The sequence below is a fragment of the Coturnix japonica genome, chromosome 4 (assembly GCF_054131305.1).
Source record: "Coturnix japonica strain WE chromosome 4, WE-NBRP24, whole genome shotgun sequence".
NCBI lineage: Eukaryota > Metazoa > Chordata > Aves > Galliformes > Phasianidae > Coturnix > Coturnix japonica.
Window position 1 is genome coordinate 41,154,763 of NC_140666.1, and position 25,291 is coordinate 41,180,053.

The 25,291-nt window shown below is 36.9% G+C and overlaps 1 protein-coding gene across 6 annotated transcripts in view; it reads left to right on the top strand.

Annotated features, from left to right (window-relative positions):
- GRID2 (glutamate ionotropic receptor delta type subunit 2) overlaps nt 1–25,291 on the top strand; it is a 640,155-nt gene that overhangs the window by 378,966 nt on the left and 235,898 nt on the right. For all 6 annotated transcript variants that reach the window (XR_014945306.1, XR_014945307.1, XM_015861346.3 and 3 more), the window contains exons 3-4: nt 4,073–4,357; nt 19,667–19,872. Coding sequence is in view for 4 of the 6 variants with exons in the window: in XM_015861346.3 (XP_015716832.1) it covers nt 4,073–4,357; nt 19,667–19,872 (491 nt within the window). In the remaining 2 variants the exon portion in view is untranslated. The remainder of the gene's footprint in view (nt 1–4,072; nt 4,358–19,666; nt 19,873–25,291) is intronic.

Here is a 25,291-nt window from a genome sequence, read left to right on the forward strand (position 1 = left end):
ACTATGACTGTTAAAACTGTGCTTTGCTTGAAGTGCTTATATTTATTAGCCTAGCTGTAATTTATTTATTTTAAATTGCATTGGCCATGGTCTTTACATCAAAAAATATCATACCGGACACAAAATTGGGTTTCTACATTCTCTACATGCCATGCTATGTATAGGCTATACTAGTATAGCAATATTCACTGGGTAGCTGCAGCAAGTGACAATGAGCCCAAATGCAGCAGACGCAGACAAAGAAACAAAGGAAAAAAGCTGCTTATCCTTAGGAGACCTCAGATATGCAGAGATCTACAACAAGATATTCTTGCCTCCACTGCCATCCCTTAAATGAAGTCTGGAAAGGGGTGGATCCTGGCTCCTTCCCTTCCCATTGTTCAGGTACATTGCATGCATCGGAGCTCCCCTGGGTTTGCCCTGCCTTCCCACCAGGAGCTCAATCAGGCTGTGACTTAGCATTTCTGCTACACATGCCAAACCAAATTAAAGGCATTTTTCTAAAAAAATAATGATTTTTGAAATTATTATTTTTGGTTGATGGTAAGGCTGTCAGTGTTACGAAATTCAGTAACTTTGCATCTTGAGAAAGTCAAACTGAAGTGTGAAATGTAAATCTGTGCATGTGCAAGCATGTGTTATACAAGACGAGAGTCTGTATGTATATATACAATAGAGAAATATTTTATATTGTTCTTTAGGCATTCAGTATTCTCTCTACATGATATTTTAAAATCTTTGGACAATTTTTAACTTCAGCTGCTGAAGATCTAATTTTTAATAGCATCGGCTATCTGGTACTTAGGAGAGGGATCTAATGCCCAGACAACTTCTGTGTAGAGATAATCCATGTTGTGAAACAGTAGTTTTTATTCTCTGTTTCTTCATTGTCGAGTTTGCAATGGAAGTCTATGGAAGTCTGTTTGAGCCTGACATTTCTTCTGTTTTGAATGAGGATACAGCAGTATTTTTATATCTCTAATTGGCAGTAAGCTAATATGACATGATTGTATCAGCAGTAGATCAAGCATCAGCTTGGAAATACAATCTTTAAGGTCATAGTGACTTCAGTTATAACTGTTTTGAAAGGCAAACTACCATTTAAGTAATTCTGTGTGTGTATGTGTATGCATATGTGCAGTTTTGTTGTGTTGTTGAGAAGGATTCAGCTAAGCTTTTGTTGATGGGGGGCAGGGGGGGAAGGGGCTACGAAGACGTAGAACTCAGTCTCACATTTTATCTACTAACTCTTCTGCTGGATCCAAGAGAATTTCTGCATGGCTAAGAAGTGTATGAATATTGTACATGATAGTATGACAATTGTGATTCTGTGATAAGGTATAAATTTCACTTTCTATGTGTATATATTATATCAAAAAATAACATTGTCATATTCTGACTCAGAGGTGATCTCTGCAACTCATAGACTCATTTACTAGAAAAGCTTTTTCTGAGAGAACAGCCCTTTTTCCAGCATCTAACTCTGTGTTTTATGTAGTCTCTACATGTACAGGAATAAGTTCAATTTGCAAGCATAATTGTGTATTGCCTCAACCCCAGTGTGTACACTTCTCACAGACATGCTATGGAAGAAAGAACTAAATGGGCAGCTTCAGTCCAGAGGCTATTGTAACAAATGAACATGGTTCAGTGTCGAGAGAGAAGGTTTTAAGCATTTATACAGTTTGTTTGCTGATATTAGCATTTGGCCCTGTGGAGCTAAATGTTTCCTGCTGCTTTCTTCCCCTTCATGTTTCAATAACTTGCTTCCCACTACCTGGTGTTACAGTGAGTGCGCTGATTATTCTCAGTCTGAAAGTGTGCCTGTAAACGTACACATCTCCAAGCTATTTTTGCAGCGTGGGCTGACTCAGATATATTTTAAAATATCATGTCTGAGAGACAAGAATGTTACACTACATATTTAATTGGGTGGTGTCAGGACTTTCTAGTACTGCATTCCTGTTGAATTAAAGCAGACTTCTGCAAAATCTAGCTTTGATTTCGTTCATCAATATTTAGCTGGGAGGATATCTACAGTAGCTCTTGGTGTTTATTGATGGATAGATCTAAATATCAATAATATATATTTTTTTTTTTTTTTTTAAATTCTTTTTTCCTCGAGCAGTAGCATTTTCATCAGAATATGCAACCTAAAAATTGCAGTAGTCTATGGGAAAACTATCAGGAAAAAGATTCAGAAGTGACCTAAACATAGTCCAACAAATTGTTTACCTTCCTGTAAGTGAGGATGATGAGGAATGTGAGCAAGCAGCATCCTAGATGAATAGCTAGCTAAATAATAGCTAAAATAGAGAATTTTAAGATCTTCCTTATATTAGTAATTTGTGATACACTGATTTTTATTTTTATTCTTTTATATATCTTTCTGGAGAAGATTAGTTGTGAACTCGTTATTACCTTTAACCTAAAGCCCAGAAGCTGGCCCAAAAGCTGTGGTATGTTCAAAGCAAATACAAAGGAACACTTTATTCTAAGCCAAAACACCTGGAAAACTTTGTGGGAACAGTTATCCTCTCATCTGCATAGGTGTTTGTATCAGTTAAAGCCCCAGTGGTATCACGTTCCATATCTCACCGTCTTAATGAGAATAATGTGCTGTCTTTCTAATAACGTGTATCTCTGCATTTAAGACCTCCAGTGCCATCCTTTGGCTAGAAAGTCATGCTCCCCATGAGCCTGATTGCAGTAACTCCATTCATGTTGAATAATTCCTCATGCTGTAAATATTCCTATTTCAATCAATAAGTGTTTGTGGAGTAAAACATTACTCATTGTAAGTAAGAGCCATATGAAATAAGACGACAGGTTTGCCACTAGAGTATGTTTTTTATATTTTTAAGGGCATGTGTTCTCACTTGCGGGTTTCCTGTTTTTCGCTTGCACCTGTCATGTGCACAGAATATTCCTGAAAGATAAGAAATGACAAGGCTAATATTAGATGTGTGTAGGTAAATAAATACTACTGTTCTATGGTTCTATGATTCTATTTACAGTCCCATTATCTAATTTCCATGTGTATATACAGATTAAGTGTATATGCAGCTTTGCCAGTGGCAAACTAAGTATTTCAGAATTTGGCTATGGGCGTACTCTGGGGAATTATGCTACCAGCTTGTATTGCTTCCTCATTCGAGCTCTCAATTCTATTAGAAGCCCAACATAAACACTTGACTCTGCCTTGTTTCAAAGGGTAATTCTTCAGAATTACAGACCTAATCATTGTTAATTCTTTTGGTATTTATTGATTGCATTAACATTAATCACGATAAACATCTCTGGTATTAATATGGTTGTCATTTGTATAGCACTTCAGATTGTCTGCTTGTAAATCAGCTATCATTAACTGAACAATTAGTTACAGGGTGCTCTTTGTGTAAGCACCAGCATGTCTGTATTAAGGAAGTGAGGAGAGTGAATACATATAAACTGTTCATTGAGTTTTGAAAATGTTTTATTTTAGCCTTTTTTTTTTTCTTAAGAAAAAGAAGAGAGAACACATACAATAAGTTAAATAAGATTATTAAATACATCTCTTAAAACCCATTAGTAGTTCTGTTTTTTGCTTATCAAAGTTAATGTACCTAATCCTATTCTGTTTTTTTGGTGTGGTTTTTTGTTTGTTTGTTTGTTTTTTAAGTTCACAGTGAGACTTAATTGTTATTTCTTCAAGCTTTTTCTGTGTGAAACAAAGATGCTATCCATGAAGCTGTTGTGCTGGATAGATAAGTGCTTATCTTCTTGGGAAGTCACATTAATTTGGTAGCTGGGATTTGCTCCCAATGTTCCTCTGAGGGTCCAGGAGTTAGCTTCCATTTTGAAGGCATAATTCACTTCTGGGCAAGGCAAAACAGGCAGTCTTTCAGCTTTCACCACGAGACAGCTCAAATTGGAATAGAGAAGCCTTATGACTTCATGAACTACTCAATGTACAAAATTTTATCCATATTTCACTTGATTAAACTGTTGTATTTCAGTGCCCAGTGTCTGCATTTCAGCAGTAAACACACTGAGCTGCTTTCATCTTGAATTTTACTGTGTTCTCTTACAGCCTGTGACCTCATGAACCAAGGCATCCTGGCCCTCGTGAGCTCCATTGGCTGTACATCAGCAGGTTCCCTGCAGTCACTGGCAGATGCCATGCACATCCCTCACCTCTTCATCCAGCGCTCATCAGGAGGAACGCCAAGAAGCAGCTGTGGGCTCACCAGAAGCAACCGCAATGATGACTACACACTCTCTGTCCGCCCCCCTGTCTACTTAAATGATGTCATCTTGAGAGTGATCACAGAATATGCATGGCAGAAATTCATCATTTTCTATGATAATGACTATGGTAAGTATTAACTGAGTAATTTCTATCAAATCCTTAAATCTGTGGAAAGCAGTCACACTATATCTTCTACTATGTTGTATTCCTTCTGAACGCTTATGCTTCTGTAAGTATTTCACAATACAGGAGAGATTCTAAAATCCATTTGTATTTACAGGTTAATTTGATAATTTCTGTCATAGTTAGCTGATAAACAGAGAAATTCATTTACTCAAGAGTAAAAAATTTAGCAAGTTTGCTTTTTCTTTTTTCTTTTTTTTTTTTTTTTGAGATGATTGTTTGAGAGGTAACATGTAAATTTTTTATTTTTTTTTATTCTGTAAATTGTTTCTTGCATTGTGAATCTCTCGTCTTTTATAAGCACACATTTAAAAACAGAAACTGAGGCAGCAGTGAATGTAGGACAGGTACCTCAGCAAGAATAAGCTGCTACTTGTACATGTGAAACTTACAGAAAGAACTTACGTAGGGTGAAGCGCTTGAGGAGAAGGGGTAGAGAATACAATATTCCTTCTTTTTTGGTGCATTCAGTGTTCCTGATAAGTGCTGAGTTGACAGTGACTGTGTAATAGAGTAAGTGTGACATTAACAATGGCATCAGAAGTCAGACGGTACCATCCTGCTTGGTGAGCCAAGTTTAGTTCAGATAATCTTCTGCAACTGAGAGCTAGACAGATTGCTGTAGTAGAGGTGCATTGTCTAACAAATTTTATGATCTTTTTCAATGGAAAATTGCTTTGAAATCATACTTGTTTTCTTCAGACACATCCATTATTCATAAGTAATCATGATTGGTTTGGATGAACATTTTAAAACTTATTTTCAAAGTTAAATCTTTGAGTTGTTGAAAAATGCAAACTTCAGCGACTTGCTGTGCATAATAGCTGGTTCATTCAGGTCAGGTGTTATTGATTTTTGTTCTCTGGCAACCTAATAAATTCTTAAATTAGAACTATAGAAAATGATGAATAGGAGAATTCCTATTTATAACAAAGCAGCACCTAAAAGTGCCAGCTATAGAATCAAGAACATGCGCATAAAAACTGATCCAAAAAGCTTACAGCAGAGTAATTTTGTTCACATTTTATCAGTTTATGCTACTTGAGTACTGGTGTAGTTATAAAGAGGACTCTAGTCTTGCCAGCTAAAGAATACTTTTTTGCATGTATTTGTTTTAAAAATCAGACTTTAACATTTGTTTGTTTGTTTTTTCATAATTGTATTCATAAATAGTTTTAAATTATCCAGGTCATTTTGTCCTTGATTTCTGGATAGGAATCTCATTATGGTGTAACTCATGTCATGCAATTGCTTGAGATACATCAACCCCAGATGTAACTTGTAGCAGATATTCTTCTTCATCTTCTATTCTTTCTTCAGTAGGCAAGTAATGCTGTACTGAACCAGACAAATTGGTAAACTGACTCTCATCAGTGATAATTGTCTCGTAATTAGGAAAAGATGCAGAAAAATGCCCTGTATTTCATATGTGCTAAGCAGTCTGTCCATATCCTAACACTATTCTATTCAGGTGATATAATCAGGCTTGACACAATATTTTGTGTATTCTTAATTCTCTTAACCAGTTCTTAATCTATGCTGTTAGTTTTCCTTTTACCTGTGATTACATGATTTTTATAGCAGTCCCTAATGAGCGATTTTGGCAGTAGCTTATTATAAATATTAATGTGTTTCTCTCTCCCCTTTTCCGGACACTTTCTTGATTTGTTCCTAGCATTTCCAGTATGTTAGAAGGACACTATTTCTTCCTAGGTTTTGTACTGACCAGAGAAGGGTTTGCAGAGAAGGCAGGATGGAGGAAGCAAAGGCATAAAAGGCATGAAATTGGGAGCTAGGATCACTTATTTAATGGATTATAAAGTGAGGAAATCTAAATTCAGTGTCCACCCTACTTTGACTTGGAGATGAGACTTAATTACCTCTAGAAGTTCCATCCAACTCAATTATTCAGTGATTGCAATCTTTGAGAAAGTTGTTTCTTTGGGTTGGCCTTTAGTTGCAAAATACTAATACTAACTAAATAAAAAAACCTAACAGTTTGAGTTTTAAACAAGCAAGTTGTCCTGAGAACTCCATAGGAACATAAGGAAGGGGGCATTGGCTTCTGTTCCTGTGAATGAAATTAGGACTAGATGAACTTGCTGCGAGGCAAGGCATCACAGTGTTCAGTGTGTCAGTGCAGCAAAGTTTGGTTGCATTTCCTGGTGGAAGCCACCATTCCTCAAAGTGGCTGAGAAGATCTGAGGCAGTATTTGATTTATTTATTCTCTCAGCTCATACGGATCTGAGCTCAAATACAGGCTGGAAGTTTTGCTCCTTTAACTGCTAGCAGCAGTTAATATTAGACGTTTTAATATAATATTTAGTATTAAATATTAAAGTAGGAGGGAGATCAGCACTTGCATTAGCATGAAACTCATAGCTTTTAATAGGGAAGGTATTATTTATTTAAAGCGAAACACATCTATCAGTTCTCTGAAGTACACCTGTGCAAACACAGCTATTTGTTATCCCAGTGTGGGTTTTGGCTTTTTGGGGGGCTTTTTTTGGTGATCTTTCTCAAGATAGATATCATATCCTCAAGTGATATTTCCATAACACTAAATTACACTTGAAAATTAATGAAAGTATAGATTTTGCTGTGTTAATTCTTTATTTTTGTTCTGATGTTGCTATAAATAATATGGAAAAGCTGTCAGGGTAGTTTTGACAGTGATTAAATTTAATGATTTAGTACACAGTACTGTAGTTGTGTTCCTAAAGTTATTTCTGGGAATATTTTTGATATGTGAAAGACTTACCCTTTGTATATGCAATCATTTTTCCAGCAATAAAGTTAGGCTCATATCCAACGTGAATACTGTGCTAAACTGGCTCCTTTAAAAGAGGTTGCAACCATTTGTGTGGCAATTTATAAATATCATAGTTTTGTAATCATATTAATTGAACTGTTTTTGATATCTAACTTGCAATCTATCAGGATTCTTTTTCATTATCAGAGGATGAAAGAATTGTATATAGCTGGAAATGTGTCTTTCTGCAGGGCAGAGAGGTATTTGCTGGATGTTATCTTTTTGTAAGAAATGACACATCTCTTTTGAGTAGAAGTAGACAAGTGTATTCAGTTATAACATTTTAGCACTTCTTTCAGCTTAATGCAAGAAGATTCCAATCTACTTAAAGTGCCTTTATCAACTGAGAAAGTTACTCTTCGAAGGAAGCAGTTATTTTAGTCACTCTTACAGAGATGGGTGTTCAAGGAGGCATGCAGAAATGCATTTCTGGAATAACTGACATACAAATCTTAACTGCTAGTTATTTATTTTCTTAAGTAAAATTTTTGCCAGGTTGACTTCTAACACAAACAAAATGACATTCGCACCTTGATAGTAACAATAATAATAAAAAAAACATCTTTAATTGTTGTTGTAGACGTAGCTAAACTAACCAAAAAATGTATAAGATCTTTGTCCTTTGTTGGTGATGGCGATTTACCAGTAACAACTGTGGCATAGAAGAGTGAGTAGTGGGTGAGGAGATGTGGGAAGAGAACGTTTTAACTTAAGCATTGACTTAGGTGTTTTTTGTGTTTACTTCTTTACCTTTAGCATATAAACTGAGATGAACTTACAAAATCAAAATAAGTCTCCTTCCCTTCACCCTTGCATTCTGCTTGGGATGATCTAAATCCAGCTCCTAGTGAATTTAATGCAGTTAGTCCCCTTTTATTCAGCATGTATTGTTCCTTGAGGCAAAACAAAATAAAATCCTACCGAACCATATGAACTTCATATGAGGATATTAAAAGTGTTCCAGGACAATCCTGTGCTTCTGCAAAAAACATTAAAGATGGCTTTCTTGCACAGTTAGAGTAGAAGGCATGAAAAGCAACAAAATTATCAAGTGAAGTAAAGAATTTCTCAGGCTGCTGTTAGAAGTACAATTCACACAGTACATACAAACCAAATGTACTTTGTTTGAGCTGCCATACTCTTTTTGATTAAGCTCCTACTCCTTTTGTTCTTGAGCACTCAACTGAAGCAGTAGGATTGCCACGCTGGAGAGGACAGTTCTGTGTCCTCCTTTAAGCCTCCACTAAGTCTTTGATCTTGTCCTTAGGACTGTCAGCAATTTGTTCTGTCAAATAACTTCCAGACCAGGTAATGGAAATGTAAACCTTAGACCTCTGGAAGTAACTAAGTTTAGGTTAGTGAGAAGAGCCGCTGACATATGTAAATATTTTTCAACAAACTTGATCAAGTTATTGCACCTTTACATACTGATCTCAGGTTCAAAATGCAGTTTGCAACAGTAAATAATGCAAATTCTTACATGCTATGGACCAACACCTGACCATGGCCAGTCCTCAAATATTCACAAGAAAACAAAAGCTCTTATGCATATATCATAGAATGGTTTGGGTTGGAAGGGATCTTTAAGACCATCTAGTTCCAAGCCCCTTGCTACAGGCAGGGATACCTGCCACTAGACCAGGTTGCTCAAAGCTCCATCCAGCCTGGCCTTGAACATATCTTGAGGGAAGACGTCCACAGTCTCTGGGCAGAAATTAAATCAGAGAGGAAAACAAATGAAATCATAATGGAAGATCTGAATGTGAGCACCCAGGTTACAGAAGCATAGAAACGGACACAGAATATGTATATATTTATTTTTATTATTATCTCTATTGTGTAGTAACAAGAAGCAAGCTTTTGCAATTCATGTCTTTCTTTTCAGGCAGTGTGTGCTCACTGTATTTTCCAGGAGGACATAGATACTTCCCTGTAGTAGTAAATTTTTTATAAAGAAACCAGTCAATCACTGCAAGAACATAATTGTGAACTTTGTGCCATTTAAAATGTAGGTATTTCTGAGTTTGAGATGAAAGGGAGAAAGTCTCACTGCTTGGAAACATTTATTTTTAATGTTTTGTTGGTAGCAAAGCAGATAAAATGTGTGATCTTTCTATCTAGAAATGTTAAGGGAGTAAGATTGTTTCTGGAGAATGAATTTTGCCCTATTTCCTCTTCTCTTTTCAAGTAGAGATAGTAATATTTTAAAACCTTTGTATTTCAAAAGCAAATGATAAGTTTAGAAATCCCACTTCTCCATCCAAATTTCTGGCTTAACCTTTTGTTTTTCAACCTGGTATGCCTTCAATATGCAATCATGGTTGCTGATTTACATCATATTTACTGATTCTAGGATTAATATCTCTTTGCTTGCATTTTTTCACCATCTTATTAATAGTGCATAATACAGCAGTAGATATTTGCCAGTCACTTAAGAGGTAATTTAAATTTAACTTTTTTTAAACTATAAAAAACAAGACAATATGTGGGGGATTTACTTCATGAAGCAAAAGGAGGTAGTCTCACTGCAAATTGAGGTTGAATAAATTATTGAAAACTTCATTGGAAAGGAAAGGTGGAGGTTAGTGAGGCAGCTGTTGCAGATGTTTGTATTTAACTCTCAGTGGTTTCAAGTTCTTTATGCACTGGGTAAGGATTAAGACAGTGGTGAACTGCCTGCTTGCAGCAGGAAAAGTTGACTCAATCTGACAGAGGATTTTGGGGAAGGACACCAAATATTTATTAGAAGAAAAAAAAAAAATCAAGTTGGAGAGTTGTGAGGTCTGCAGAACTATGAATTTAAAAGAGATTATCCCAGAGTGGTGGTGGCTTACAAATAAATTGGGTGCAATGTGATAGCATGGGAGGACAGTTCTTTAAAGATCATGCAAAAGGAGATATCATACTTGGAACTCAGAAGGCAGAGCTCTTTGCAGAAGGTGTTGTAAAAGGAATGATACTCGTAGCTGATGCCCACCTGCAAGTGCAGGTCCTCAATTCCCAGTGTCTCCTTTCAAAAACACGTAAAGCAAATAATTCCTTTGACAGTTGCCTGCATAAATATTTTGCAGAAGGAAATACATGATGACCATAGACAAATATGTGCTTGAAACTGTAACATTTTCAAACTATTTGAAGTTTTAATGCAGGCTTAATAAAGATTCATAAAAGAATCACACTCTCTGTAATCAATTGCAAATGCTCATAATTACCCCGAGGTTTTTTTTCAGCTGCCTGATGACTATAATATTTACAAGTCCAGCTCCAGACAGTCTTAAGTCTGTTTATTGCTCATCTGTTTTTGGTTTTTTTTTTTGCCAACTTTCTGTACTCTATTGCATCACTGTGCCTCAATAAGCAAGATATAATTAATTCACGCTTCTTATTGAACTATTTTGTTTTTGCATTAGTATGTATTGCATCATCCAGACAAGGAAAGGAACATGTATTTTTCATCTTTGTAACTGTACTGTGTCAATTACGTTGCAAATTGGCGGCTGTTTGTGGGATCTTTCACATTACCTTGCTTTTGCTCATTGACATGCCACTGCAAATTGAACATATATTCTGGCTGCCCCTAAAATTATTCACTTCTGAGATAAATGGACTGCTGTATTGTATTTTTCCAGTGGAACAATGACCATGCTTCTGTTTTTTACACTGATATTGTTAGGGAAATTCATTTCAGGAGCTATGCGTCATTTTGTAGAATGGTAAGAGAAGATAATCCTTTGTTCATGTTGATTTCCTTTTTGATGGAATAGCTTGAAGGCTTGGTCTGAGCACCTTATGTGTTGTGTGTCAGTAAAAATGGAAGAGCGAATTTTCTGGAACTTCAAAGTTGAGGTCAAAATCAAGCTGTAGATGCTTTCCTGATGTCTTTCCTGATGTAATTATAATCTCTGGAATTGAGATGATAACTTGAGGTTTTGCTAATTTGTGAGATTTCATTTGTGCATGGGCAGACTGCAAGCCTCAAAAGGAAAGTGATTGGTCCTTTTACTGTTCTACATTGCTGTTAGCATGTCCATATCAACTTTTAATACAATTTTGGTATCTTTTCAGCAGTATTAAAATTTAGCTTGCAAATGGTTATATTGGCAGCTAGATTAGTTGCTAAAATAGAAAACTGTTAAAGTACTTTGCATGTTGTTTTGAAGAAATTATACCTCAATATGTGTTGATCCTATTATTGCCATAGATGTTGTGTAGTTTTATAAATTGAAAACAAAACTTCTCTGATACAGTTTTAATCAGTCAAGAGAGAGACAGGAAAAAGTGGTAAATGATTCACTGCAGTATTTGTTAATCGTAGTTTAACTGCATTATTTTCAGAGTTTGCACTCTTTACGTCACCAATCCACTCCTAATACGTTCCTGTCCCTATAGTGTACACTTGTAATCAACCAAAAAAATTATTGAGGTGCACTCAAAGTAAAATTTGTCTTGAGTAAGATGATCACACACACTGTCATGCTTATTCTACTACCACAATGGGCTGCCTGGACAGTCACTTTTCCTGCCACCTACCTGGACAGGAGCACGAAGTTCCTCACACTCCTGAACACCAATAAGGAATAATAGGGATCTACAGGGAGAGAGATGGTGCATAACGTACACAGAAGCACAGCTTCCCTGCACCCAATCACATGTACCTAGGCATAGGTATTGAGCTGTGTTACACAACTGTATAAGCTTTAAGTATGGTTTTTTCAGGATTGGCATAATTTTTAAGAAGAAAATAAATGTTGAAGATAAGTAGTTCTCAGCTCTAAGCTGTTATCTGAGGCAATGGAGAAAAATTTTTTTCTCTGCAAGATGCTGCTTTATGCAAAGGAATCTACTAGAGGCCTTCTGAAAATCTCTAATGCCAAGTGTGGTCAAAAAGAAATGAAGAGGTTTTAAGCAGGTTATGCAGTCAAAAGCATGTGATTGTAAACTGTATTGGCTTGTCAGCCTCTGTGAGAGGGGTGATCACAATCTGGCTTTTTTCTATTTTCAAAAGCCTAAAGTAACAGCTGATACTCAAGGATTAGTTCTAGCTTCAATTTTATTTCTTTTTTATCTTTTTCTTTCTTTTTTTCTTTTTTTTTTTTTTTTCTCTCTCCTTTTTTCTCTGTTAAAAAGCTGAGAAATTGAAGTGAAAAATCTTGTATGAATCATCAGTGTGGCTGGAAACTTAAGTCTTGCAGGATTTGTGAACTGCAGATGTTGGTAGTATCTGTCCAGCAATATGGATTCAATTTCCTGAGATTACCAGTATTGATTTTCCTTGTTTAGAAGGTAATCTCTAATAACTGAGGAACAGAGTGATGCTAAAACAAACTAATGGCAATGACATATTCAGAGGATCTTTGCAAGTAGGGTTTTTCTACACATTTCAGTAGTACTGCAATAGTTTAGATCAAAAAACAAAATTGAAGATACTTGTTTCTTGTTTGGTTGGGGTTTTTTTTTTAATGATTTGAAGTGGAAATGATTTCAGAAAAGAAAAAAAAAAAGAATATTGATGTACAGTTTATGTCTTTTTTCCCAGCTGGATGATCGTAAGAAATTTCAGACATTTGTTTAAACTCTTTTTCTTTAATCATGAAACCTCAAAAAGTTGTGCATGAAGAAGGAAGGAAGTAAATCTTATCATTTACAAATTTTAATGTTACCTGAGAAATAGTTTCTTCTCTTGCTTGGTCTCAGAAATTTTGATAAAACAAATAGGATCCCAGCTGTAAATAAGCATTTGAGCTTAAATATTTTTGTGTTGAAACTAGTTTTCAGTTCTTCAGTACTGATAGGAAGCAATAATAAGAATAGATATAGGTGTGGAACTGTGCATTTTGTTGGTGCTGTTGTTTTTCTTGGTGCTGTTTTTGTTTTTAATTTTGGAGGTTCACTGAATTACATATAAACTTACTAATGAGAGGAAATCCCACTGCGTGCAAGTAGAATGAAGGACTGCTACTGAATCATCATGCTAAATTGTTGTTTTCCTTAGTTTAGATCTTAACCACGTTAATAAACATCAACACACGCACAGGAATGTGAATGCTTTGCTCAAGGCTTTAAGCAGAACCGTTGCATTGTCAGATTCTAGCCAGAGCTGCATACCTCCCTTGTGTGCGGTGCATTTCCATAACTAATAGTTGCTGTCATGTTAGCCATCATTGTGTAAGGAAGAATCACTGTGCTAGGCTTAAAAAGCTTTCTTGATAATAATTTGGACAGTGTCATTTGTTATACAATGGCTTTTCTCATCAACTGTACAAATAAAGTGGTCTTTTGTGTAAATCAACCAGTGAATATTTATGACAGGTGCATTCACCTTTACTGCCACAGCTGAATCAGTTGGTATTTATCATCTGGGTACTGCAAGGAAAATGCTCTCAGATCTAAAATGGTATCAGAGGGAGGATGAGCTAATGACTGTAAACTAGCTTTGAGGTAACCACAATGCTCAGCAACAGCAAGTACCTTGTAATTTAGACAAAATACAATGATAAGGGTAGACAGATGGATTTATTGTTGTTGGTGAATACCACCATATTTCTCTTTTCCTAGCCATAGTGTGATCTGAAAATTTATTTTAAAATATTTCATAGAATCGCCAAGATTGGAAGAAGAACAAACTTTTCCTAACATCCAACCTGAATCTCCCTGGTACAAGTTGGGGCCATTTCCTCTAGTCCTGTCGCTTGTTATATGGGAGAAGAAGCTAATCCCCCACCACACCACAACATCCTTTCAGGTAGTTGTAGGGAGTGATAAGGTCTCCTCTGAGACTCCTAAACAATCCCAGTTCCCTCAGCTGCTCCCTGTCACTCTTTCATGTCTTTCTTTTAGTGAGGGGCTGAAAACTGAACACAGTACTCAAGGTGCAGCCTCAGCAGTGCTGAGTACGGAGGGACAATCTCTTCCCTGCTCCTGCTGGCAGTGCTATTTCTGATCAAGCCAGGATGCCATTGGCCTTCTTGGCCACCTGGGCACACTACTGGCTCATGTTCATCTCAGCATCTATCAAGACCCATATTCCATGCAGTCTTCCAGCCACTTTCCCAAATCTGTGGCATTGCCTGGGTTGTTGTTGCCAAAGTGCAGGACCCGGCACTTGGTCTTGTTGAACTTCATCACGCTGGCCTCAGCCCAGTGATCCATCCCTCTGTAGAGCCATCCTACCCCCAGGCAGCTCAATATCTCCTCACAGCTTGGTGTCTTCTGCAAACTTACTGAGTATGCACTCAATGCCCTCATCCAGGTTATCGCTAAGGATATTAAACAGGGCAGGTGCCAATACTAATCCCTGGGGAGCACCGCTTGTGACCAGTTGCTGTCTGGATTTAATTCCATTCCCCACCACTCTCTGGGCTTGGCCATCAAGCCAGTTCTTTACTCAGCAGAGAGTGTATCTGTCCAAGCCATGAGCTGCCAGCTTCTCCAGGAGAATACTGTGGGAGACGGTGTCAAAGGCTTTTGCATCTACTTCTAGCTCAATTTTAATGAGTGTGTAAGATGTACTTGGAGTGTAAGATGTTAATTTGCTATTCATTTTGCATTGATTATAAAAGCTTCACTGAATATACAAACTGCTTTTGCTGCATGAGGTGTGTTGGCCCCAGCCTATCTTAATCTGGTACATCCTAAACATTACTCTTTCCCCAAGGCAGAGCAGGACATTTGCTCCCTCTGAAATTTTTCCATGGCATAGAAAAAGAGGTGTAAATTAAATGTCACATAGTACTAGAAAGAAGAAAAACTAAGGTCAGCATTTGTGATGTAGTGGAAAGGAAAGCTGTAGGAGGAGTAAAATGTATTTTTTACTAACATCAGGCAGTGGAAATCAAGAATCTCATTGTTCAGTGTTCTGTGTGCATCATATATATTCTGTAGTGACCTCAGTAAAAGCTATCACAGCTCCTTAAATCTGGTGTCAAGGAAAGTTGTTGACTTTAAATTGTCATGGTCTACTGAAAATATTGTTTTACTCTTCCTATACACAACCTTGTTCATATTTTCTACCATAAAGCTAGTGAACTTCCATTAAAGTGCTGCTACTGTTTTTTTACGGTCCAAGCGTTTCTTCCAGGCTGTCCAGTTAAGGAGATCTAGATATCAGATCCATTGTCCAAAGGATAGCTTTAGTTCTGTCTGCTCTGAGCATGTTCTGTGGTATCTTGTCCATATCTTGTGGTCTCTCTCAAGTACCCACAAGGTGTTTGTTAAACAGACTATGGGAGTTCAGGTATTTGCATTTCATTTACAATATACTTTCATAGGTACTGATACAGTAATGACAAGTCTACAGCAAAGCTGGCATCTGAATTTTCATCTCAACCAGACTCATATCAAGCTGTGTTTGAATTTGCCTGTCACGTCTTTGGAGGTTAGGGGGCTTTAGGCCTTGTGCTCACTCAAAGGGTGCTCTGCAGCTGCAGTTCAGCTGCATAGTATGGTTGCAGCCCATCACATTTGTCCAGGATTGGACCTTATATTCCCTAGTAGCATCCAGCCTTGCTGTATTGTGTCTGTGTTTGTGTAGTCAAGGAAGGGCATTTCCAGGAGAGATCTGGATAAATTTTACTTCCCTGATCCTTGTTTTCTAAACAAGGACTTTCTAAACTTTCTAAGCTGACTTACAGTTTCTTGAATCAACCACAATTTAAGTTGAGTATTTGCTAACTTTTTGATTTCCAGATGGGTTTAATTCTATAGCTGATAGTGCATCTCTGTCTGCAGAGTGGTACTGTGTTCTCATGCATATATGCATAGAGTTGAAGTGATAACTATACAGTAAAAATCAGAAAAGATGTTATTAACCAAGAGTGACTGCGAGATGAGAGAGGAGGTATTATGTAGCTTCAGTTTTAGCATCAGTCTGTCTCTGTATGGCAACACTGACTTTCTTCAATAGAGAAAATAATTAGTACTGGTGATAATGGACAGCATTTCTGGAAATGACTGTGACTCATCTGATTTACATAGAAAATAGAAATGCATCTCCTGGCTGGGCAACAGGTTGGCTAGCAAATCCAGGGTGAAAAGCACCTGTGTTCCAGACACGAACAGTTCTGGGTCTCTGCAGCAGAGCCATCTGTGCCACAGGTTGCTTGCCAGATTTTCCCTCAGAAGGAGTTTAGCTATTAGAAAGATGTTTCCACAGCGCAGTGTGGAAATGTGCCACTTTCAGACAATCCACGCAGGAAAGATAATGCTGCCCATTCACTGGTAGCATCTGTTCTTTGGCATTCACTTTGAATATGATGATTACTAGTGACTTGCCACTGAAATACTGGATGCACCATCATGATTTAAATAGCACTTCAAAAGCAGGATGTGTTTTTGTGTGCTCTCTGCCATTTTGCAGTGGCAGGTGAGCATCACCACTATCTCAGTTTTTCTACAGGGTAGGCAGAGATAGAAGTAAAGTCAATATTTATTTTCCATCCTCCACTTTGTATTATTGATAATGACAGAAGTAGTAAAGAAGTTTTATGCACCATGGTTTGGTGTCCTTCCTATTAGAATGGTGCTATTTTCCTAGAAGTGAATCACACTGACATCATACTGCTGGCATGGTCACCTAACAAATGCAGAAATGTAGAATTATACTGGACTCACATCCCTTTTGTCTCTTCCTTTCGTGAAAATTCTGTATAGTTGTCTCATTTATATTTGCAGATATTCATGGCAAACAAAGCAAGTTGGACTATAATCTAGTTCCTGAGACAGCACAGATTATACAGAATATCAGACGATAATTCCAGTATATTTTTAAATTCTGGTCAAGAGTAATTATGTTCTTGCTTTGGAAGGACAAATAATACTTCAGCAATACCTGCATTTCCAATTCTGGTGAATATATATTCTGAAGAATATATAGTTATATGCTATAGAATTTACATTTTTAAAAGGCTTTCTTAGCTGAAGTCAGTTTTCCCCCTTAACATTTTGATAGTACCCCTAGGTTCATCTAAATATTTTCATTGAGCTTCGGTAACTTGGATTCTATCTTGTCAATTTTTATGCAGATCTTAATCTATTTGTCTGGACATGGAATTCAGAGTGGATAAGCATCAGAAACTTCAGAATGAAGGGGTTAATGTTATTTTACAATTTGAATAAAGTTAAACGTACTTGTAGCAGTTCAAACAATCTTGTTGCTTCTTAAGTTGGTGTTTAAAGTGCCAAAAAAATTCTAACATCTGATTAGATTGAATTTAATTTTCCTGATTTGGATATTAAACAGAACCTCTAATTAGTATCTGTTTCTCCTATAGGATTTTATTTTTAGGATAAGCATGCATATAATTTGTCTTTTAACTATTCTTTAAGTGTTTTGGCAGACTTTGAGAGCTGCACTGTGTTGCACTGCTGAGTGCCTAACATATATGCCATTTCTGTCCAGTTCAGTGTTTCAATGCTCTAGACAAGACACGCCTTGTTGGTTGTGACAGGGTGACTTCCAAGACTAAGCTTATAGAAATACTTTTGTTGTCTGTTTAAGCTATAAGCTATGCTACACTACACTTGATCTTAGGCAAAAGGCCGAGAAGTGATGAAATAATAATTAAGCACTGGAATAGGCTTCCCGGAGAGGTGGTTGAGTCACCATTCCTGAACATGTTCAAAAACCATTTGGATGTGGTGCAATCAGGAACATGGTTCAGCAGAGGGTTATTAGAGTTAGGGTAGTATGGTTAGGTTGTGGTTGGACTGAATGATCTTTAAGGTCTTTATTTCCTTATGCTGTTTTCTGTTCTTAAATTAAGAGGAACAGGACAGAAATGTCTTTCTAATGCTCAGATCTTTTTCGATTACGCCATTGAATTTCTCTGAAACCAGGAATCTCTCTGTCAATTTATTTGGCCCAAGCTGGAAGTCAAATGCCAATATCAATGTGTTTGTTAGCACCTTTAAACTACAGCATGTGTTCAACCCCAGTCCAAATCCACATGTAGCCAAGTAGAAAAAAAGTGTATTAACCTAAGGCTGGAAAAGAGGAAAGCTTGCACTTAGTTATAGCAAAGTTCTTCTGGAGTTCAGAATAAAGACATCTCGGCTGAAGTATTTTCATCTTTCCTCAATGACTCTTCAGGTCTGAATGCTGAAGCATTCCAGCTACGCCCCCTTTGGACAATACAGTATTCACCTGCTGTAGTTACCAGCCAGACCTTAGTTGTGTTTGTTTCACTCTCACAGGTCCCATGCTAAATCCACATATGACACCTCCTTGATCTTCTCAAGGGAGTGTAATATGAGTTTCTCTGTCATTATGCTGATGCTTGCCTAGGGACGTGGGTTACATCATCCTCCACTGTAGCCCTGTTTGCACCCACAGGACTGAAATCAGCAGCTGTGTACTTGTAGTACTGCTCTCTGGAAGGTTAAAGGTGGCTTCTGGTGTGTAGGTGGTTTTTGAGAAGCTATTTGAAGGATTTCCTCACAATATTTTTTCTCTAATAGAGAGATTTTAATCATTTTTTCTAGTCTTAAAATTAATTTTTGTCATTCTAAATGCCATTCATTGCCTGCCAGCGTACCCCTATGAGAATATAGTAACTGAAGACTTGATAAAGTAGAACAGCAGCACCATGCTCTTCTGCTCTCTACAGCTTGTGTCAGCATTGACCTGAGCTGTTATCACAATGTGCCAGAATGATGTCACTTGTATCTCCTGAAATGTAGACCACCCTGAAGGTCAACTGAGAGCACTTTCCTGTTTGATGTTATGACTGTTCTTGTAATAACTCTCCTAGGGCTTACAGTCTGCCGTGCTCAGACATCCCTGATTTTCCAGCCTTTTGCAGTTCTCTATCACCATGTGAGAACTGAATCTTCTGTTTCCAATGGCATAAATTATTTTGAAATTCCCCATTCCACGTCTACTCATTCTGTACTGGCTGCATTGCTAAGTTGCAATGTTTTCCTGGCTTTTTAGAACAATTTAGAGCAACAGTAAGACTTTTCAAGGGCTTCACTTAGTTTAATTTACATGGTGTTGCTGTGAGTAACAATTTTGAGCCCAGAGACAAAAAGTGTCTGTTTCCTCCTCTCCCCTCCAGCGCACTTACTCGGTAAAAGCATTATAAGTTGCAGCTCTTTTTGCTTCACTGCTGTTCTTGAATTTTATCATGAAAGTCCCTTAAGAACAATATGGAACTACTATGATGACTGAATGACTAAATGAGGAAACTTGCTAGAAATGTTCATTAGTTTGATTTCTTGTGATTATTTTGTACATATATCCTGTTATGTGGACGTTGTTTCTTGCGTTTCAGTACTCTAAGCACAAGCTAGCTCATGAACGAACTCCAGCAAATTTGAAGTCCAGAGGGATCTACCTGACACTGAACAAAACATTTTTGCGAGACAAATTGAACAGCATTTTTGTGTCTTTCTTTTTCCCTGCTTACCAATTAACATCTTCCTTGGCTTTTGATTTTCCTAGATATCCGTGGAATACAAGAGTTTTTGGACAGAGTATCTCAGCAGGGAATGGATGTGGCATTGCAGAAAGTAGAAAACAACATCAATAAAATGATCACAGGGCTCTTTGCCACTATGCGAATTGAAGAACTGAACCGCTACCGGGACACTTTGAGACGGGCTATTCTTGTGATGAACCCCTTGACAGCCAAATCATTCTTAACAGAGGTATGTGTTTAGCAGAGGAAACATCTTGCTCTATCTATGAAGTCTGCGATTGTTTTTGTCAAAAGATTCAGTTTATTTGTAATCATTTGAAGTAAGTATTTAAGTGGTCTCTTCCAAGATCATGCCTATTATCTTCATGTCTGTAAATGTGCATGCAGAATGGTAAAACTACATTTTGTGTCAACAAAAGCGCGTGGGGAATATGCAGAAAAATTAGCCCCCCTTTATAAAACTCATGGGTATTCTTTTGCTGTTTCCTTGGTTGTCATATCCATTCCTTTATAAAGGAAAAAAAAAAAAATCCATTATATGATATAACTTTTGCTAATAATCATGCAGCAGTGGAATTGATGAAGGACTGGATCTGAGTGAGGAGTGCAAGATGATAAGCTAAAGTTATACTTATTTAAACAAAAATACAAGCAGAATGTGTCATTTTCAAGGCTCTGTGAGATTTAGAGACAGAAGACTCTTGTTTTGTTTTCATGCTTTCATATTTCATAGATCTTTTGAAACTGATGTGCAAAACCTAACTGGATATATGCCAGTGAGTGGCTTTTAGGAACATTATTTAGAAAAGGGATTTGGAGTAATTTTTTGACTAGGCATTCTGTTGTCCTCATCACCCCATCAACCTGAGTAATTCTGAATGTCCTGTCCTGCACTATCCAAATATTTGCAGTGCCTCACAACATGTAAACAGTTTGTGATCATGTTGTAGATTGTTCTGTATTATTTTCTTTACTCAAGGCAAAAATGTACTGTAGGTCTTTATCTTCTTTTGTGAGTGAGATTCAAAGAGAGAATGTCATACAATGGTTCTGCCAATAGTGTACTGACCTGCTCTCTTATAATCACTGCCTGTGCAAAGAGAAATATCTTGGGATATGTTTGCCAGTCAAAATCTGTTACTCTGTAGTTGAACCAGCAGCTGTACTTTATGGGTAAACAAGTTAATTGTAAAGTATATGTATTGCCAGTGTGTTAAGTCACTGATACACAATCTAAGTGTGAACATGCGTGCTTGTTTCAAAAAGTGTGTCATGTTCCCAGTCAGTCTAACCTTGTAATTTAGCTTAACGTAGTGGAATTAGCAAATGAAACATATGATTTTAATAAGAAATAAATGCATATGTAGACAAGCCTTAATTTTTTAATTTATTCTTATGGCTTTTCTGCCCAGAAGATGTGTTTAAGCCACCTTTTCTTCCCAGATCTCACATACTCTCTGTTTCTTGGTCCCTTCTTGGATGACCAGTTTGGCTGAACTCCCTCATTGTTCGGCTGTGAAGAGGGTTCATTCACTTTGCAACAGCTGTAGTAAGTGTGAGCTTGATTACTATGCAAGTAACAACTTTTCCAGGGTAAATAGACAGTAGCTTGTGTAAATAGGCAGTCTGCAAATTGGAGATTCCTGTGGCAGAATTTATCTTCTCTTTGACTCATTGTAATATTTATTTTTAAATAAGAGCATGCTGGGTTTGAGCCTTCTATTTTGTTTGTTTGTTTTCAGCAGTGTTGCTTCTTCTGTTGAGTCTTAGCTGATTCCTTCTTTCTCTCCAGCTTGCGTGTCTCTATAACTTTTAGAGAAGATTATAACTAATAGACAAGAAAGTGGAAATTGAGATGTTAATACAGTGCTCTGACTATGGAGATTAAAAATAAATAACCCACAACTCAACACTCCACTCTCTTTTTGTCTTTAAAATCTGCATAATTATTTGGGACATAAAGAGATGGGAATACTTGGGTATCTCTTTCCCTTCTGGCTAAGGGGTTAATATAAAGTGAAAGGAAGAGACCAGCCATAATTTCTAATGTCCTTCTTTGCTTCGAGTCCTTATGGTGACTGGGGGAAATTCTGCTGAAGCAGTGAGATTTGATGAGGCTGAGGATTGTGGAGACGTGAAGCTAGCACGGATAGGGACCACTGCCCAGATCAATTTACAGAAGAATCTGGGAAAATCCTTTGCCAGCGATATAATGATGACTTGTTCAGTTTTCAGTAGGGTGATAGATTTTTGTACCCTCGAATAATCATCCAGCATCCATACGTGAAGGAAATTACCCTCAGCCAAACTCCTCTGATTACGGACAAGCACCTCACATCCAATCATTTCACACAAAAATTGCTATGCTACAGAAGTGCTGGAAAATGATGACAACTGTATCCCACTTGCTTGCAACTGGGTTTCTTCTTCTTTTCCTTTTTTTTCTTTTTCTTTTTCTTTTTCTCTTTCTTTTTCTTTTTCTTTTTCTTTTTCTTTTTCTTTTTCTTTTCCTTTTCCTTTTCCTTTTCCTTTTCCTTTTCCTTTTCCTTTTCCTTTTCCTTTTCCTTTTCCTTTTCCTTTTTCTTTTCTTTTCTTTTCTTTTCTTTTCTTTTCTTTTCTTTTCTTTTCTTTTCTTTTCTTTTCTTTTCTTTTTCTTTTTCTTTTTCTTTTTCTTTTTCTTTTTCTTTTCTTTTCTTTTCTTTCCCTTTTCCCTTTTCCCTTTTCCCTTTTCCCTTTTCCCTTTTCCCTTTTCCCTTTTCCCTTTTCCCTTTTCCCTTTTCCCTTTTCCCTTTTCCCTTTTCCCTTTTCCCTTTTCCCTTTTCCCTTCGCCTTTCCTTCTTTTTTTTTCTTCTTCTTCCTTTCTCCTTTTTCCTTTCCTTTTTCCTTTTGATGTGTGTTTGTGGTTGTTTTTTGTTGTTGTTTTTCTTTGTGTTCTTCTGATCTGAGATGAACTTTTGATGAAGTTCCAGGATATGAAAAGCCATACGGCAAAAAATTCCAGGGTCAAATGGTAGAAAGATTCACCTGGTGCTTTAGCAAAAGAGAAAACACTTCATGTCAGCCTTCAAAATGGCTAGGAAAGAGAGCAACCACTCCTGTATTGAACCTACTTTGCAAATCAAGGACTTATCAAGTGTGAGAGGGAGGAGGAACAGACCAGCAGACAGGTTGCGATGTAGGTTCTGTGGGGAAAACCAAACCAATTTAGGGAGCAAAATTTACCAAAAGGATTTTTTAAGTAGCTAGACATCCTCAAGAGGATTGGATTGCTATCAGTACATCTCAGCTTACAACTTTTTTTCTACTTAGCTAAGGAAACTGCCTTGTTAACTATATGTAGAAAAATGAAGGTGTCTTTCTGTGCAAAGAATCTTGGAGGTAAACGATTACAAGGGAGGAATGATGCTGCAGATCTGTTTCTTAGATATAGTAGAGGAAATATTGTTGGTTAGCAGTAGACTTTTCACAATGAAAATTCAGCAAGCCATGACTGAAAGGAGCCCTAGCATTAGCAAACAATTTAAATGGAGTATTATCAGGCAAGCAAGAGGGGCCTTGTTCTAAGAAGTAAAGATTTGCTACAGTCATTTCCTGTCCGCAGTGGAGGGGTTACTATGCTAGCAGCAGTCCAGGCAGATGTGAGTGCACACCTTGCTGCCCTTTGCTGTAGCTGCCTTCTTGGTTTTGCAGAATGGTTTGAGTTGGAACGGATCTTAAAGAGTACTCAGTGCCAGCCCTCTGCTTATGGGTATGGTTTTACCACAGTCCAGAACAGACTGTCCAGGACCCCGTCTAATCTGGACTTGAATGCCTGCAGGGATGGTGCTTCCACAGCTTCTCTGATTTACTTGTTCCAATGCCTCACCACTCTTTTAGCAATTAAGTTCCTAATATCTAATCTAAATCTACATTCTTTTATTTAAAACCATCACCCCTTGTTCTATCGCTACATTCCCTGATAAAAAAGCCCCTATCTTGTGTGTTGACCTGTATGTATGCAGACAAGCTTATTGTACCAATCTACATAAGTTACCTTTTATTTTCAAAGAAAATTCAAATTATTTAGCTTTCAGCCATTAATACAATTTGCTGTGCTTTTCTTTTTTTGTTGTTGTTGTTTCTTTTTTTCTTTTTTTTTCTTATTTTAATATTTTCTGTACTCCAAGTTGATGTGGAGTGATATTAAGATAACATTACCTTGAAGAGAAGCAACAATATTACTTTCATAAATAAAAGATCTTGTTACAAATTAAATCTTAAAAAGTCAGGGAAAATAGGAAAAGCATGTAAATGAGACACTGAGAAATTTTTGCCAAATAGAATGCAAATGAAAGAGAAAAGTGAATATTTATAGAATACATAATTTAAAAATGCTGTATGTTATTGAATGTCTACTGTGATTTTTTCCCTCATTATTGCTGTGAATAGAAGATATAGAGAAATTTCATTATTATTCCTTATGATAAGTGTTGTAAATATTATGTCCCCTTTTTGAAATAATAAGGTATTTTAAACTTAAGCATTTTTTTTATTTAAAAAAATAAATAAATAAAAGCTTTTTTCAAGCAGTGACACAGTTGTACCAGATTTTATCTTTAGGTATGATCATGCAGTAAAATCAAGGATCTCTTAGATCAAAGATGGGGATTTTCTTCAGTGTTACGTAGCTCCCTAATGAAGGCTTATTTCTTGAAAAAAACTTGTTTGAATTAGAAGAGTCTATTCAACTTTTTTGTCCACAAGGATTTTCATCCTCTGTGTGTCTAAGGTCCTCAGAAGCTTGGTCTTGTTCTTTGTTTCATTTTGTTTTGATTTTTAATTTTATTCTATAATGCTGTTCTCACTGAGCTTTATACATGCTCCTTGGAAGCATTTAAGGCCAGGCTTGACTGCACTTTGCTCAATCTGATCTATGGGAGGTATCCTTGCCTGTAGCAGGGGGTTGGAACTAGATGACCTTAAAGGTCCCTTTCAACCCAAGCCATTCTCTGTTTTTATGATATCCTAGGGAGTGTTACGTCAACATTTAACTGTGCTTTGTTCTTGTAGATAATAAATGAAATTATCCTGTCTTTAGACAGAAGTGTGATGAGATGTTAAGAAATGAAGTGAATTCTGCTGAAAATAGAAGTTAAGGATCAGTGTGGTAGATCTCAGTGCTATTTCCTTCCAAATCCATGGCAAAAATTCTGTAGTTTTTTGTGAAACCAGATGGCAGCATTGTTTGTTTAATCATGAATAGGTTACTTACACTGGAGAGTTTGGAAGACTCTGGGGTAGACATCAAGTATACGCAACTACCTCTGGAGATGGCATAATCATATAATACTAGTCTGAAGTCTCTGAAGGAAATAGTTGCTCAAGGAGTTCTCTTTTAGGTATTAGAAGTGAAGGGTCATCAGAAACTATATGGACTCTGGTTTTTTAAGATTATCATCCTTTCTTGCCCCCCAATACCCTCTCCCCCTCCCCAAGAGTTTGAGCTTTTTAGACATGCATTATCTTACTCTTTTGAAAATCCATTCTCTATGCCATTCAGCATGCCCATTGCAATTACTTGATGTTTATGGAAATCTAATTAAATACATTTTCTTTTCTTATTTTTTGGTCTTTCTGTAGCTAGAGGCTTAAAATATTTTTTTAGCCTG